Raw genomic sequence first — 16,984 nt, 5'->3', positions numbered from 1 at the left:
AGCAGACAGCTTAATATGTTTCAGACCCAAAAAACCCAACAACCCATATTTGCTACATTTATAGAATTTACTGAGGCAACTAGACAAAAGAGCCACTTGTAAAGTGGCAGGGAGGAGTCTTTGTTAATAATGACTGAGAAGCTGACAAGATTTGCACTGCAGAAAACCATGTGTGGGTCCAGAATACGATGAATCCTTGGAGTGTGAACACCTCAGTGCTGCAGGTGGGGAGATGTCATTGCCTGCAAGGTTTGGGCAAGATTTTTACAAGATTTGACTTGCTTGGAATGAACCAGCACTCTTGCTGGTGCACAGGTACATAGGACAACAAGAGATGATAGAGCTTTCCCCCAGTTCAGTAGATCTGTAGGCTCCCTGCTTCAGTATATCCCAGAATTCACACATATTTTGGGGTGTTACTGACATGTGGGGTTGCAAGCTGTCCTTGACAAACCCATATGTAAGGACTTAAAGAATATAGTTGCCTCAAAACATTGTCCCCTTAAGATAATGGAAACTGAGATAGCACCGTTGGCACAGCAGGAAGGAGCTCATTCCAGACCTAACAGAGGTAAGGGTTTGGTTAACATCCGGACAAAAATTCTCACTGTGACAAAACATGGGAAAGGAAACAAGTGCTTATACACATGCTATCTCCAGTTATGGGAATGGCATGTACGCCCCATGGATACCCAAGACTTGGACTGTAGAAAAGTAGTACTTCCAGAAGAATGACTCTGGGATTATTGACTTTGGCATAGGGTCTCATTTGCACCTTAGGTGGGGCAGGGGCATCTCTCATAACAGGATTATAACACCAAACAGTGAAACTAAGAAGATATTTCAAATCAGAAAAACTAATTGTGACAGCAGCATTCACATTTAATTTATTGACCTTCTAACAATATATAAAAGCCAAATTAATACAAAGAAAGTGAAGAAAATGAAGTAAAACCAAAAAGGCTTCAGCTGCCTAAACCCCACTTTCAGTACCACTTCCAGTGATTACAACTACTGTTACCTGCTTGGTCTCCAGTTTCTATATCATATCTTCCAGTCCTGTGCTCTCCTGTCCCATGTCTCTGCTGTCTTATGACACTAAAATGGTCTAGACACCTATGTTTAAGCAACTGCATTTTGCTGACTCATAGTGGTCACAAAAAGACAAATTGCAACAATAAAGATTTCATATCTTAATAGCCAATGCAAAAGCTGTTTAAGTTACTGATCTGTTTCTGTCACAGATACAGTATCAGCTCGTAAAATGAAAGGACGACAGGAGGATATTGTGGAACACTGAGAAACAGTGGAATAATAGAGCCTGCAGGCTGACATGTCAAACAAATTAAAGCCATTTACTTCCAGTACAAAGGGCAGTCTTCATAGTGCTGATGCAATATGACTCATGAGTAACTGGAAGAACAGTCACCATGCTTAGCAAGGAATAACTGATGCAGAGACTCACTGAAACCACACATTGAACATACAAACTACCAATTTTCCCATTCCTGTTTTCTTATCAAAGAACCTGATGCATTTTTTCAGGTGCTAATTTAGGTAACTTCTGTAGACTCACAAAAAACATAAAGTGTTCTCTACACCAGGATGTATCCCATATCAAAGTCCCAAATACAAATACCATGGAGATTTGTGTATTTATGTGCGTGCACATTCAGAACTGAAATTTTGTCTTTGCACTCAATGAGGAAGAAAGGCTGAAGCTGTCAGTGAATTCAATATTGTGGATTCTGATGCTGAAAGCTAAATATTGTGACTGAAGCTTTCATAACTTTAAAGTTATATCTTGGTCTCACCTTAGGTTACAAATACATGCATACTTGAAATTTATTAACACCAGAATTATTGTTACCATTGAATACAGTGCAGCTTTATGTTTTCCTGTTTTCTCCAGCTGCTGCTGCTTGGGTGTGGTCTAATTCCATTGCACATTAGCAGCATCAGATGATGGATCTTCACAGATCATCTTAGATCTCATTGTGTTTTTTCTATCTTCTTTATTTCAGCAGTGGCCAAGAGTGGGAGAAAGTTCCTAACTGTACTTGCATGGCTGAGCACAAGATTAAGCATTGCTTAAGAACCCTTTCCAGAGACAGGTTCATCCATTCTCCCATTCAAAGCACGCTGAACTCCATGTCAGTTTTCTCATTATGTTCAGAGGCTTCTGGCTTACTCCATGAGATAAAGAAAGCTTCTGGGGGAATTACAACTCTGTCAACTTTGGAAATAAAATTCTATATATCTAGGCCAGACATGGCAACTTGCCTGGCATAGCAAAAGAGAATCATAACTCTTGTTTCTTGCATGCTTTCAACACAAAGATACCTGTGCCAGAAGAATCTAAACCAGCTTTACTACAAGTCAGAGCATCACTTCTGATCAAAAAGGTTCTGAATCCAACAAACAAGGTTCTGAGTCTTTGACAAAGATCTCTGCACTCACACTTCACTGCAAGACTCAAAACTGTATTAGAAAATTAGCTGAAGCCATTACAAAATCATTTATCATATGAAGCTGTTTAATGTAATATGTGGCAGAGAGTTATCTAGCATACCTTTACACTTCATCCTAACTTCCATCTCGTGCAGAGCATTTGAGCTATGCTGCTGATCAGATCTTTCTTGTTGAAAACAGATGGTTGAAATGCAGAAGATGTATTTCTAGCAACTAAATGCAGGCATTTAAGCAAAATACTGTAATGAGTATACAGGAAGAATGAAGATAAGGATGGAAGATGTTAAGTGCATATTTTTGGCAGCTGATTCTATTTGGAAAAAGAGAAAATACATTTATCTGTGTGTTGATTAGTGTGTCTTGGGCAGTAAATCAGTTTTCCATTCCGGTCTTGTGCACTATGGTTTGTCATTCACACAGATGTGGCCCGAGGAGTGGAGGAAGGAGCTTCATTGCTTGCCATCTAAGAGATAAGCAAGAAATGACAACAGTGACTTTATTTGACTGGCAAACTCCCAACACTGCCCTTATCAGGTGCCTCCAAGTCAGTGATAACTGGGATTAGGACTAAAGAGGGATGGAGAAGCATGGTCCCTGCACTGGTGGACCTCACCTCCTGCAAGTTCCTGCAATGAGAGGAAGCCCACAAACCTATTAATTCAGGGGCCAATGGTGCCTCAGCACAATCACAGAAATACCATGGGAGTAATCTATGAATGAGAGCTCCAAACTTTCCACAGCAGAGGCTCAGAGGTTCAGAGCACAGCATGGATTAATATGCTGGCAAGGAACTTGCCGCACTAAGTAAAAACTTACCCAGAAAAAGAATTGTAATAGCAGTGGGAACATGACTACAGTGAACAGTTGCAGAAAACAGAGTAAAAAGGATCAGCATTATACAAAGTGTATTGCTTTGTTTATTTTTCTTCTGTCCCTTTTTATTAGCTCTGAGTTGATTATTTTTCTCCCAAAGAGTACTGAGCATAGCAAGAAGTACCAGAATGTAGTGACAGTACCAGCAAGCAAATGGGGCAAAGCACCTGGAAGGAGACTGAAGATGCTTAGAGGCTGATCCATTGCATGTTAATAAGATGAGCTATTTAATCCTCTACGGGATTTGACATACAAAAGAAAGGAGGAGAGTTCAGGGAAAGAGAAGGTTGTAAAAATTATGTAAATTTCAAAGAAAAAAAATTATATGAAACCAGGGAAATTCCAATACAATGTTTGAACGGCATTTGTTGAAATAACTTGTATAAATGAGACCTGTTACCAGACATTTCAATTACAAGGAGCTGTATATAAAGCATGACTGACTGGAGACATCATTAGGCACTCCACTATTCAGGGGTGCCAAAATCAGTAAACACTCCTACCCAGCTATAGTTAAACAGCCCCTTCCCCCACCTTCTATTACCATCTCAGTAAAGGCATCAGCGCAGCTTGCCCGTATTTGCTCAGCAGTCAGAGGGCTGTTCAGTGCAAAGGTCTTTTTCAGTCCTCTTTCGTTCCTCACACCAGTTACTGCATCTCTCAAAGCAAAGAACACAGAGCATCCCAAGAAAAGTCCTGCCTCACCTATCCCCTGAAAAAGATGAAAAAAGCCAGTCTCTCATATAGATACACACATGCAGCTCTATTTCATACTGCACAGTACACACAAGTACTGTGTGTACTGCACACTCTGATTGACATTATGATTTCTCCATCAATTACGTTAATATTTTTAGTCTAACCCTTCAGTTTATCACCACATTTAGAAGTATGGCTTTAAATTCATCTTGCAGCTTCTGTGTCTGGTCTGTTAACAAAACTCTAAAATCACTTCTTGCCAACCATTAAAGTGACGCAGTAGCTGGCTTTACGTCCTTTCTTATTATCTTCCCTAATGTCATAAATAAAACAATTTACTGAACACTTCATTGAAATGCAAAAGAAGAGGAACTGAAAACTTACATGTGTTTTATATCAGAATAATTTCTCTGTTTGGCCTGGGATCTAAGAATTAGGCCCTGTGAAGATTTGCTTACCTTGGATGCATAGATGGCATAAGGATTTTGAGAAGATGACAGCAGGGAAACACTAAACTGTTCTGGAATATCACAAACAGCAGGGATCTTATACTGATCTGGACCCCGAGTATAGAGGACTCCTTCTGAAGAATACTTTAACTCCTCCATTGTGTACAGTCCAATGCCTTGAACAAAAGCACCTTCAATCTTTAAATAAGAAAAGTAGCATTTATGTACTCATGTTTTGTTAACTGAGTAAAACTTCACCAAGAACTCATTTGTATCATTATCTGTCAGTCTAATATATGTGAGGCCTAATGCACTTCTGTTTGACTAATGTGATTCTTCAACATTTTGGGGCAACTGTAACCAGAAAACCTTCCACACTTCTCTCTCATACCTGAGAAGACAGATACTTGAATGATGAAGTGATGAGATCTGTGGACCAGCCTGCAATGAATAAAGGTGTTTCCCTGCTATCAAGTGGGGAAGGCAGGTGAAACAACTTGGAGACTGTAGATCACAAACAGGATTGAAGTCCAGTAGATAGAAGGCATACATACATCCTGGAAGTACTACAGGTTGACGCCATGGGCAAAATTCAAGCTTCTTTGAAATCTATAAAGCTCTGACACTAATTCAAATGGAGTAAGTCTATAGGCAAAAGACCTTCTAATATCATTTATAATCTAGTAAGAAATGAATGTTTTCTGAATTAATGGGGTAATCTTCATTTTGGATAAGGACCATAGCATAATAGAAATAAGGCAGCAGAGAATTCTTGGCACATACCTGTCCTATATCCACAGCTGGATTTATGCTGCATCCAATGTCCATAACAATGTCTGTTCTGAGGTTCTGTTAATAAAATTCAGATTTATATCACCCAGAGAGATGGACTGAAAGCATTAGAAGATAATGTGTTAGAGTTGGTATTCAGTGAAATAAGAAATACTGAGATAGAGGCCTCTCCATGTTTCAGAATAGTTTCCAATATCTCACCACAAGCAAAATGGACTTGTCTAAACTTTAACAGAAGTTTAGCTAGAGACAGCTCTGCCAGATTTTTCCCATTGCTCAAGGAAATCCCCATATAAAAGTACAGATAGAGGCATAAAAAGGTACAGATAGAGGGCATAGGATCACCAGTCTATAGCATTTAGGTGTCCAGATGGTCAAAAGCCTGGAAATTGAATATTACTATAAGGTGTTTGCTGGCAAACAGGGACAGAACAAGCAAAGAACATTTTAGATGTCAGCCATAACCCAAAAGGTGAACATATATGACATCAATGCAGATGTGTCAGAAGCTGCTTAATATTGCAGAGCTTTCATTCTGCTCCACCTGTAATTTGTATTTACATTGTTGATATATTTACTATCATGTGAAGACAGGTGACTTATTAATGCAAACCTGAATGACTGTTGGAGCAAGCCTCATTCACATTATTTCCAAAACTTCTCTGACATTCAGTTATTACCTTGTGATCTCCTGTTAGACAGTTAATTTCAACCTCTGAACAAGCAGCTCCATAAAGAAAATATGTGAATGGCTGTCCTTCCCCTTTCTCCCAGTCCATGTATTCATTGTAACCTCTGATGGAAGAAACAAAGTCCACAAGAAGAAAACTGATTACAGTTTGCATTATAACAAAGCAGATGAGCACAAAAAAGTTTGAAACTGCTTGCAAAATCTTAAGTAAAAAATCTTAAATGAAATCTTAAGTAACAGCTCAGAACTTCAAAATTTCATGAAAGCCTACAAAGCCTAGTAGTTTAGGTTTGATGCATCTGGTATTTACATAAAATACAGCAGACAAGCAAGCTATTTCAGTTCAGGAGAGTCTATAACCAGCACACTCCTAGAAATATACTAATAAAAGCACAATAACCAAATACAGAATAAACATTTAAGATAATGGTTACTGGGATAATAGCACATATAGGAATTCAGAAAACGGGAGGAAAACTTGTCAGGACCTACGAAGAATAATTTACAAGACATAAATGAAAAAGTCAAAATTACAGAAACAGCGTACAGAATTGAGTGAGAGGGTTAAAATGGGAATATTGAAAGAAAGGTGTAATTACTTAGAAGGGAGTGGGACTAACTGAGGACACCATAGTAGTCAGGACTGATGGGGTAAAACCAAGGACATGAGAGGACAGTGAAATGTGGTGTCTTCCAAATATGGGAGCTATGTGACTAAGCTGTATTTTCAACAGTGTATGACTGAAATCTCTTTGTTGAGCATATTTAAAATTATCATAAAGCAATTATAGTATAGAACCATGCACTGAAAAAGGGATACACAAAATCCATCTACTCAACTTCTCATAATCCATTTACCTCAGCTGCCTTTGAGATTCCTGGAAGTAGAGAATATGACTGGATAAGAACTAGATCAATACAGGACCTGAGGCTCAGGGATCTGCAGATGGTTTTGGACACTGTTAAATGTCAATAGCACGGTTGTTCATTACTTTGGTGATATTAACATTCCTAAAGGGCTGCATAAGCAGAAGATATACTTGAACAGGCTTAACAGCAGGAAGGGACATTTTATTTGGACATTTTTCGGTGCTTTAAAAAAGTATGGGCTTCCCAAGTGCCCTTTCAACTTACTCCAGACTGCCCAGAGACCTGAAAAGTTGCTATTAATAAGTAAGAACCACCAGAAGGAGAGAAAAGATAAGGCACAGCAGGATAAGAGAAAAGCTTTGCTTTGAATCCCACCTGAGTTATAGCACAGAAATTTTTCATTTCTGGTTCTTTATAAACACTGTGAAAGAATTCAAAGAAAAAGGACCAAGAGACTACTCTGAGAGCAGTGGGAACAATATTTATAGCTTATAGCAATACAGTCTCCAGTTAAAAAACTATATCCCACTTTGCACATGACTGTTACAGGCAGCAGTCACTTCCTTGATGCTTTCTGGTTTGCTAAATGTCAAATCATCGAGCAAAGATGGCAAAATTTTCTTTTAATAATTTCTAGAGAGTCCACAGAGGGCTAGACATAAATTAACACCAAAACTTTATGCTTCCAACCCTTCATATATCAACTAATTATTTAAAACATAAAATGAGCTATTAGAAAGACCTGTTGGACAGGAACTTCTATTTACAGCATTAGTTATCTTCAGAAATCAGTCCTGGTCTAATTTATGCATTTTTAAGGAACAAAAATATATTACCTAAAATAGCCAGTAGCTGAAAGACTCACACTCTGTTTAAATGCTTCTTTAATCTGTAAAATATAGCAGTGCTTGTGGTAAGCCAAGGAAGGAGTCAGGAAGGAACACAGCATAGGTATATTTACTTTATTTACATATATATACTTACCCACACATATTTACTTAAAAACCCCAAACTGTAAAACTTGTAAAGAAAGGAAGACAAGCTGAGTTAAGCACGTTTAGCTGCACATGGTGCCTAAGACTTCAGAACTAAGCCCCCTTTGCATGAACGATCTGAATTCTTTTGGCAATACTAGAAGGAATAGACCTGTCAACAGTGGTGTTCTTGCTGAATCTTTATTGCTGGTAATGCCATAGTCAGAAAGGGCCCTGCTCAATTTCTCTGATGAAGTTCAATAGAAATGGGTCCCTCCTTGTCAGCTAAACAGATCTGGTTGATAAGTCACTGATTATATTGGGTCATGTGACCATGTGCATGTGCAACCTTTTGCTTTTTCTTTGATAAATTGCCTTTATCTTTACCCACTGACTCGTCAGGGCTTTTCCATCTTATTTTCTTCCCCTATCTCACTGAGAAGGGGACTGATAGAGCAGCTTGTTGGGCACCTAGAGTCCAGACAAGGTCAAACCAGCACACTGACATAAAAGATCTGCATGACCTATTTGCACAAAGATGACAGTTTTCAAGAGAAACGCTCTTTGTAAAGCTCTGCCGGTCATAAAAGTGACAGTAGGAGGTACCAAATCTATTCCCTTTGAGTGATTCTCATGTTAGATTTACTCCGTTTACAAGTCAAGAAGTTTTTGTGGGGTTTTTGGTTGGTTTTACTGATTTCGTAAGATATAAAATTACTTCTCTGCATATGTTAACATTCTTTCTTTGGTCTGCCATTTCTGATAATACTTTTAGTGTGTCTGAATCATCCAAATTAATTTTGTACCTAGTAGAGGAGATTAGGTGTTTTGGATTAGTGTGTTTTTGTTATTCCTAAAAAGGGTTTACCAGAGACAAGGCCTTTTCTGCTTCTTTTGATTGCCCCACTGGTGAGGAGGCTGGAGGTGCATGGGACTTTGGGAGGAGACACAGATGGGACAACTGACCCCAGCTGACCAAATGGATATCCCATACCATATGGCATCATGTTCAGTATAGAAAGTAGGGGGAAGAAGGAGGAACAGGGGGACATTTGATGTGCTGGTGTTTGTCTTCCCAAGTAACCAATACATGTGATGGTGCCCTGCTCTCCTGGAGATGGCTGAACACCTGCCAGCCCATGGGAAAGATTGAAAGAATTACTTGCTTTGCTTTGGTTGTGTGTATGGCTTTTGCTTTACCCATTAAACTGTCTTTAATTCAACTCACAAGTTTTCTAGTTTTCACTCTTCTGACTCTTTCCCTGATTCTGCTGGTGGGGGAATGAGTGAGCAGTTGTGTGGTGCTTGGTGGCTGGCTGAGGTTACACCACAACATATCATAGCCCTTTAGACATAGGCTGTGGACCACATCTGAGACTAAGTAGACCTAGCTGCATCTGGACTCCTCCGAAAAGTTTAGAAAGCCAGGGGATCTCCCTCCTCAACAGGAGGGACCATAACCTGATTTTACTATAATCCATTGTAACAGATGATAGATTTGTTACTTGGATATTGCACTGGCAATATTTAAATACTGTACTAGCAATAAATCTAGTTGTTATCTTCCACATAATCATTTGTGCCTGGCCAAGAACTGTCTCTTGACTATTCTGCATTTCATCTGTTTGTGAAATAGCCTGTTTCTACAGTTTTTAACTTTAGGATTATTAGGCTGAGCAGATTTATAGACTACAATACATATATCACAGTTTCTGCCAGCACTCAAACACATTCCATAGGATTCACAGGTCTTACCCAATCATTCCAGGTTCCTGTTGGGTTCTTCTTGATGATGGGCTGCAGGCGTTTCAGAAGAGTTTGGCAAGCATCCTGGTGAGAAGCCAGGAGAATATACCACAAAATTAACACAGATACATTTGCTACTATTCAAGTTATGTTCTAGTTACGACTTAATTAGTATATGCTTTACTGTCATCTTAGTTTGAAAAGGTATTGCAGGAAGTGTCATATTAACTACATACACATAAAACTTCAAAATGGTTAAGTTACAAGGGCTGGAATCTGTATGAATCAGTAGATTTCAAACATGAACAAGGATGCAAGACTTGTATGGGACTAGTTAGCTTGTTAGATGAAAGAAATATTTTGAAAAGTGTAAGCCTTTTTGGGAAAGTCCAGATCATATTCTGAGAACTCATAAGCACCGTTATTGAGAAACTGTCAAGTCATGTTTCTTCTTGGCCACCTCCAGCAGTATTATTGGTAATCCCAAACTTGATTTTTATGGGACCACTAGTACCTAAAGTTTGGCAAGCAGATACCTCAAGGGATCGGGGGTTTTTTTCAGCTAAATACTACTCTTTACCTTCACAGCCATACCATTGACATCTGTCCCTGCAGATCCCACCGAGGCACATGCATTGGGAACAGTTGTTGTGCTCGTTTCACAGAAGTGAATACATGACATGGGGATGTTCAATTCCCGACTAGCAACCTGTTTCAGGAAGAATAACATATTCTTTGTTTTAGAAACAATCTAAACACTCCAACAACTCCCCAGTATTTGCTAGAAGTCAGGAATACCAGGAAAGATAAAAGTTTAAGCGAGTTCTCTTCCAATCTCCAGCTGAAATCGTGTCCAAGTTGTTAGAACAAAGAAACAGAAAAGAAGGACAATGTTCCAGCTGTACTCAAATGCTGGATTGAGACTCTGAACTCCAACACTCATTCCTGATTTTCCTGCTTATACCCTGTAAGACTTAGAGCAAATTATACAATTCCAGGTCCCAAACTTTCACTGACTTGATAAATACTTTCACAGATCTGTCTCAGAACTATCCATTAACCAAATATGATCATAATGTTATCATCGTGACAGTCTTAAGCTGCGCCAAGGGAAATTTAGGTTGGATGTTAGGAAAAAGTTTTTTACTGAAAGAGTGATAAAGTTCTGGAATCATCTGCCTGGGGAGCTGGTGGAGTCACCATCCCTGGATGTGCTTGAAAAAAGATTGGATGTGGCACTCAGTGCCATGGTTTAGTTGAGCTGGTGTTAGGGCATGGCTTGGACTCGGTGATCTTGAAGGTCTCTTCCAACCTGGTGATTCTGTGTGAATAGTGTCTGCCTTTTTCACTATGGGTTTTATGGGATTAGCCCCTCAAAATCTTATTTCTAATAAGCCTCTTCACATGCTATTGGAAGAACAAAAACCAGTCAGTTTTTTCCTTCTTTCTGCCTCTATGACTCTTAATGAAGGTACCTTTGCTTTCTAATTCTATCAATGCAAAGAAGTAGTGGCTATGCTGATAAAGAAACTGTCCTGCTGGTACACTAACTAACCAAAAAGAAAACCCTTACACTGTTTATCTGCAGGAAAGATAAAGCACATGGCAATATTTATTTAGATCATTTTTTACCTGGATCATTTTTGTATGAATACCCTGCCCCATTTCAATTCCACCATGTGTCAGAAGCACAGACCCATCAGTATAAATATGAACCAGTGCAGCAGCCTAAAAAAGAAAAACAAAGTCAAGATCAGACTAGCGAGAAATGTGTTGTATGTGGTGATGAATTGAATTAAAAAAAGACAAAGTGTTTAAGTATATTTCAGTTTATCTGTTTAATGCTTAGGAATATAAGGCAAAATATGAAATGCTACTTGCTGCTCTTCCTCTACAATGAACTTCAAAAGAAAAATATACAAATCCTTGGTGGTCTGCTTTTTCTGTTACTAGATCCTGAAGTAAACCTATACCTGGCAACAGTATCTCAGTGGTTCCAAAAGAAGCTGGAGGACACCCCTCAGTAGTGGCGGTAAGCGCAATTTGCTGCAAGCTCCATTTTCTCTCTCACTGACATGTGAGTGTCCCGGAGGTTTCTCAGTTGCATGAGTTGAATCTCTGAATGAAATTTTCTTCCTAGACTCAGCTAGAAGTAGCTGTAGACTACAAAGACCCTGTGACTTTAATGCTGGGCAGAGACAGCCAGTTTTATATGACATAAGTCAGTCAATTAATTAATTTTAAATTGATAGAATGCTGTCTGTTTCAGAAGAATTGGACATCTACGTTAAACAAAATATAAGGACCAAAAATACTACTGTGCTTTTTTCCTTCCTTAGCCCTTGATGGCATCAAAGGGTTAAGTCTTTAAGAGCAGCATTCCATAATACCCTCATCATCAGAAAGAGGAAGGTCAGAACTATTTCTGGAGTGGACAACTTATTCAATGAACATTTCTCTATCAGCCTTCAAAAACTTTTTGTAAATGTGTTCAACTCACCTATTCCAACACTGCACCACAACAAATAGGACTAGCCTTTAGGTAGGCAGGGTCCAAGCTGCCTGAGTCCTGAAAACCAAACAACTTTGATCTCAGCTTGAAGAGAGCTACAAGCTAGTACAGCCTCTTCAGGGAACAACCATCAGGAGGATGATCATTTTCCAGGAGTTGAAAGATAACATATTTGTTTTGTATCCTAAGATAAAGTGACTGTAATCTTCTATGGATAAAATGCTTAGCTCACTTATTCTTTAATGAAACTCACCTGAGAAAGGTAAGGTGTACCTAGTCCAAATGGAAATTTCATTGGTACAATGGCGATACCTCTTTTCTTCCAGTAATTTTCTTTGTTAAATTCATTGATAGTTGTTCTCCTACTGTAGTATGCAGATTTCTCCATACATTCATTCCAACACCGTATTAAATTCTGTGGATCAAGTTTTTGTTTGAAGTGTGTTTGCTCATTCTTCTTATACATATTTATTTCCTTAATCTGAAAAAAATGAAATTACAGTTATCACACAATCCTGTTAAAGGCAAACTGACCATCTGGGAGGACTAATAGATGACAAGAAGATCACTGTATGTTTTTTGAACAGTTACCAGTTTGTAAGACCATGCTATTCATTCAACAAACAGACATTGATTTTAAAAAAATATGAATTTCAGCTCAAATTATGTTTGACTTAGAAAAGAATTGTTCACAAAATTAACTAATCTAAAGGTTTTTAACTTTCCAGTTCCATAGACTTCATTTCAGGAGAGAATAGGCCTTCATTTAGTCACCTTTTCTGGCGATAAACCAGTTTTATCTGCAACGTCTGTTATCCAAGTTTCTGTCACCAGTCCTGACTGAGGAAAGCCAAAGCCTCGGAATGCCGTGTTTGATGGCAAGTTTGTTTTGCAGGCACAAGCCCAGCATCTCAAGTTTGGAATCTTGTATGCATTGTCCATTTTTAATAAGGACACTTCTGCTACCTGAGGTAGGGGATAAACAGATCTTGTTTAATGTCAGAACAGTGCTTCCTTCAAATTGACATTTAAATCTTCCTCATCTCTTATATGAAAGACCTTAACTTGAGACAATTAGCTTTAAAATTTGCTTTCTGGCAATCACTGGTTGTAAGTACTCATGCACACATACAGACTTTATTAATACATTTCTCCTGAAATATATTAATTTTCAGGGGCTTTTTTTGATACAGAACACAGCTGATGTTACTTGGACTTGAACGTTATTAGTAGTTAAGGATGTAGCAGATGTGTCATTTTACGACTGATTTTGCTCCTACTTCAATACCAAAAGCCACACAAAACTAAAAATAGGCAGATTAGATTTAAAGCAACAGTAGCTATGAAAGGAACTGATGAAAGCATTCTGAACTATCACATCCTGTGGAAGTCCACACTTAAAGTTTAGTTCCACCAGAAAGCATATGTACTGCAGTCTACAGTGTCTTCTTGTCCTTAAGTTTTTAATTTAGAGATGAAGAGGAAAATCCTGTACTAGAGACCTCAAATTAGGCTCTAGGAGTCAGTATCAAAATAAAAAAATAATTTAAAAAAGAGTTTTGATGCCTAATCAAAAGAGGTCACTGTCTCTCTTCAGTGTTAAATAGATTTCTCAGAATGACAGATTTAAGCCTCGGTCATTCGTGCTAGGCCCACTGTATCATTGTAGAACTTCATCTTAAGACAGTTCTGACATGATCTGCATTAATGTACATGCTTCTAATAATGGGTTTTCTTCTAACCTAGGCTATTTTTCAGAACTAGGTTAGGCAGCAGTACCATGGGCAGTTACACTGACAGATTTCAGGATGCAGAAAATACTCATAGGTGGGCAATGACAAGCAGAGGAGGGGTAGTACAGCAAACATTTCAGTTACAGCTAGAATAGCCTGTACAAACACAAATACCTAGTGATGATATTAAAGCAAGAAACATTTTATACTTTGCAGACCTGTAAGTGAGGAACTGAGGTATACAGCACAATAAATACTGACCCAGTACAGAAATGTATAGGGACAGCAACAGGATAACTATAACTATGAATTTTCTGAAGGCTAAGAAATGTCCTCCCAGCCCTGAGGACATAAAGCTTTAGGCAGGGACAAATGCAGGTACTAGTATTTTAAAAGGAATACATTGTTAGTTGAGATGTTCATAACAGAAAAATAAGCCTGAGAAAACATTCATGAAGGGAATGTGTAGGGTAATATAAAAAAGTAGTAACATGCTTCACTAAATTGAATATGGAAACGATAACCTACTCAGGGCAGATTCTTCCAACAACCCACAATCCCTGTATCAAAAGTCTGTATGTTTAATAATATATGGGCAAAGGAATTTGACCTTCATAATTTTCCAGCTAATGATTCCTTCCATATTATAAGATTTGTCAGTATAAAATCCTTACCAGGACAGATTCATCAGGGGTACATCCTCCATTAATATAATATTTGGCATCCACAGCTCTGATCTTACCATCATTCATGAAGCCAACCTAGAAGGTTACAACAGTATGTTATTTAGAATTTGGCGTTCATTTGTTTCTTAAGTGCTTTTATATTTTGAAAACTAACATAACCCACACATTCAGGGTAATACTGCACTATTAATTTCTGGGCAGCATTTACTGAAACTATAGAAAGGCAAGAGAGAAAGAAAGTATGTTTCTAAGATATGGGCTTTCCCACCTGGCATCTGTGATCTGTATAGGTACAGCATATAATAAGCAACATCAGCCCACCGGGAAAGGAAGAAGCAGTGGCTTCCTCTATACTGCCTGAGATGGCTGAGAAGTGTGTCACCTAGGAAAGTTTATAAGTAGATAAAATCAAATCCCACTTTAATGGTAAGAATAGTGTCTGGCAGATGGAATATGACATTTGTGTTTATTAATGAAGAAATGTTATCTTTATCTCACATCCCTCTTTTCACCTGTTACCACTAACAGTTCCTGAATTCTCAACATGAGCTACAGCTCATTTCAGCTTTAGGGAAGCATCTTATAAAACCTCTCTTACTTTACCTAGGTAGTATGTCATGCAACTTGCTTAGTACTAGCAGATAAATTTGCTGCAGCCTTAGGCTGCAAGCTGTGAACTTTCACCATGGTATGTTGAACTGTTACCTAGTCAAGTAAAAGAAGGCCTCAGAACCAGTTCAAGCTGAAAGATAAAGAAGCTACAATCTCTAGTAGATGCAGCACACTTAGATATAAGAAAAGAAATGACCCAGCTACAGACAATGAAAGAAACCCATGAAGAATGTGAAGACTTCAGACCCTTAATATTACTCTTGGTCTGAACCGTCAGGGATGGGAAACTTAGATTGTAAGGCTATAACTGCCCAGGAATCCTGTTGTTCAGGGCCTGTCTTTGAAGGCATCCAGCTTGAGCTGTAGTGCTATTAACAAAAGGTACTTTTAAAGAGAAATCTTTCAGCTTATTGATTCAGCAGAAACTTGGATTTAAACCCCATTATATGGTGGCTGGCATACATAATTTATATGACAAGTAGAGAAGGAAAAGAAGGCAGAAATTATCCTAATGAACAATTATGACTGATGACAGTGCATGGGCAGGGAAGAGATTAATTTCCTCCATAAGGCGAGTTTTCTGCATGACACTGTTTCTGTGAAAAATTAGCTGCTTCTTTGTGTGAATCTAACCATATGGAGAGTTTAAAATAAAGTTCTGCAGAAGAAGTCTGATATAGGTTAGCTCCTGTTCTAAGAAAGAAAGACAGAAAGAGCTATAAAAGGAAAAGGACATGAAGGAACTAGAAAAAAAATTAAATAAAACCCTGAAGAGACAGAGGTAGACAAAGCAGACAAAGGGGCTGTACAGAAACTTTCTCTTGGTTTCCTGGCTTGTAGTTTTGTTTTAAAATTGAACTGGTTATACTAATTTTCATTAATAGAACACATTAACCAGTAACATTGAAATACTTATTCACAGAATATAGGTGGGTATTTTTTCACTGAATTCTAGTGGCACTCACTTTATATTTAGCAATAAAAGGATGTCGGCCACCAGTGATTACCATATCATCCTCTCGGCTCAGAATAAGACGGACTGCTCTGCCAGTTCTAAATCCAAAAAAGAAAAGTCAAATTGCAATTAAAATAAGGAATGTTATGAATAAGATGGCTATGGTTATTCATCATGTAACCAGATACGGTCATGCATACAAACATGCATTTAGATTAAACTTAACTTTAATAAGCTTGAATATATGCTTAAACCTATAACCAGAGTTCATATTTCTCACATTTACAATCATGTAAGAATTTTCATTTCATCTCATGAAAGCCAACAAGATAACTCAGTGCAAACTACTCCTGTAGAAACTATTTCAGTGTTAAGTGTTCTTTACCTCTTAGCTATTCAGAATCATACTGAAACAGAGAACCTTGGAATAAAACCAAAATACAAATAACAATAAAATATGAGAATTAGTCTAGAGATGCATATACAATTTAAAATAACTACTTTAGAAAAAATGGGCATAAGGTCTAAAATAAGGTCCTATGAATAAAAAAGATAGTTTAAACCATAAAAGAAATACTATTTTTAGCATTACTGGTTAATAAAAAACACAGATAATGTGGCCAAAAATAATCAAGAACCAATTTTGTGACAGTAGAAGCAATATAAACATATTGAGCTAACTCCTCAGATGACAAGACCATTTTGGCTGACAGGATGTAGCCTGATGTGAGTTCTGTAGCAAATCAGTTACGCTTTTAAAGGACTTCAGTATGCCCTGACAGCTAATTGCCAATATTGCCCTGCCAAATCTGGAAGATGGGGGATGGAGCTTTACGTATTAATGTTCTTAGACTAATTCAAGCAGTATTAGAAAAAGCATAATACCTCACAGATTTAAGCTAATTTTGACTGAAAGATGT

General features: G+C 38.0%; 1 protein-coding gene across 5 annotated transcripts in view; it reads right to left on the bottom strand.

The window, feature by feature from the left end:
* Nucleotides 1–861: 861 nt before the first annotated feature.
* Nucleotides 862–16,984, bottom strand: part of AOX1 (aldehyde oxidase 1) — a 39,805-nt gene continuing 23,682 nt past the window's right edge. For 2 of the 5 annotated variants that reach the window (XM_069022121.1, XM_069022123.1), the window contains exons 23-35: nt 16,075–16,162; nt 14,486–14,572; nt 12,853–13,044; nt 12,332–12,559; nt 11,199–11,294; nt 10,147–10,275; nt 9,576–9,650; nt 7,683–7,735; nt 5,966–6,080; nt 5,277–5,342; nt 4,503–4,691; nt 3,890–4,057; nt 862–2,935 (exon numbers count right to left, since the gene is read on the bottom strand). In XM_069022121.1, the coding sequence (XP_068878222.1) occupies nt 2,885–2,935; nt 3,890–4,057; nt 4,503–4,691; nt 5,277–5,342; nt 5,966–6,080; nt 7,683–7,735; nt 9,576–9,650; nt 10,147–10,275; nt 11,199–11,294; nt 12,332–12,559; nt 12,853–13,044; nt 14,486–14,572; nt 16,075–16,162 (1,537 nt within the window). In that variant the 3' untranslated portion in view covers nt 862–2,884. The other 3 variants (XM_069022122.1, XM_069022125.1, XM_069022124.1) reach the window with 3 other exon arrangements.

The sequence above is a fragment of the Aphelocoma coerulescens genome, chromosome 7, assembly GCF_041296385.1.
Source record: "Aphelocoma coerulescens isolate FSJ_1873_10779 chromosome 7, UR_Acoe_1.0, whole genome shotgun sequence".
Taxonomy (NCBI): Eukaryota; Metazoa; Chordata; class Aves; order Passeriformes; family Corvidae; genus Aphelocoma; species Aphelocoma coerulescens.
This window is presented reverse-complemented; position numbering and strand designations above follow the sequence as displayed.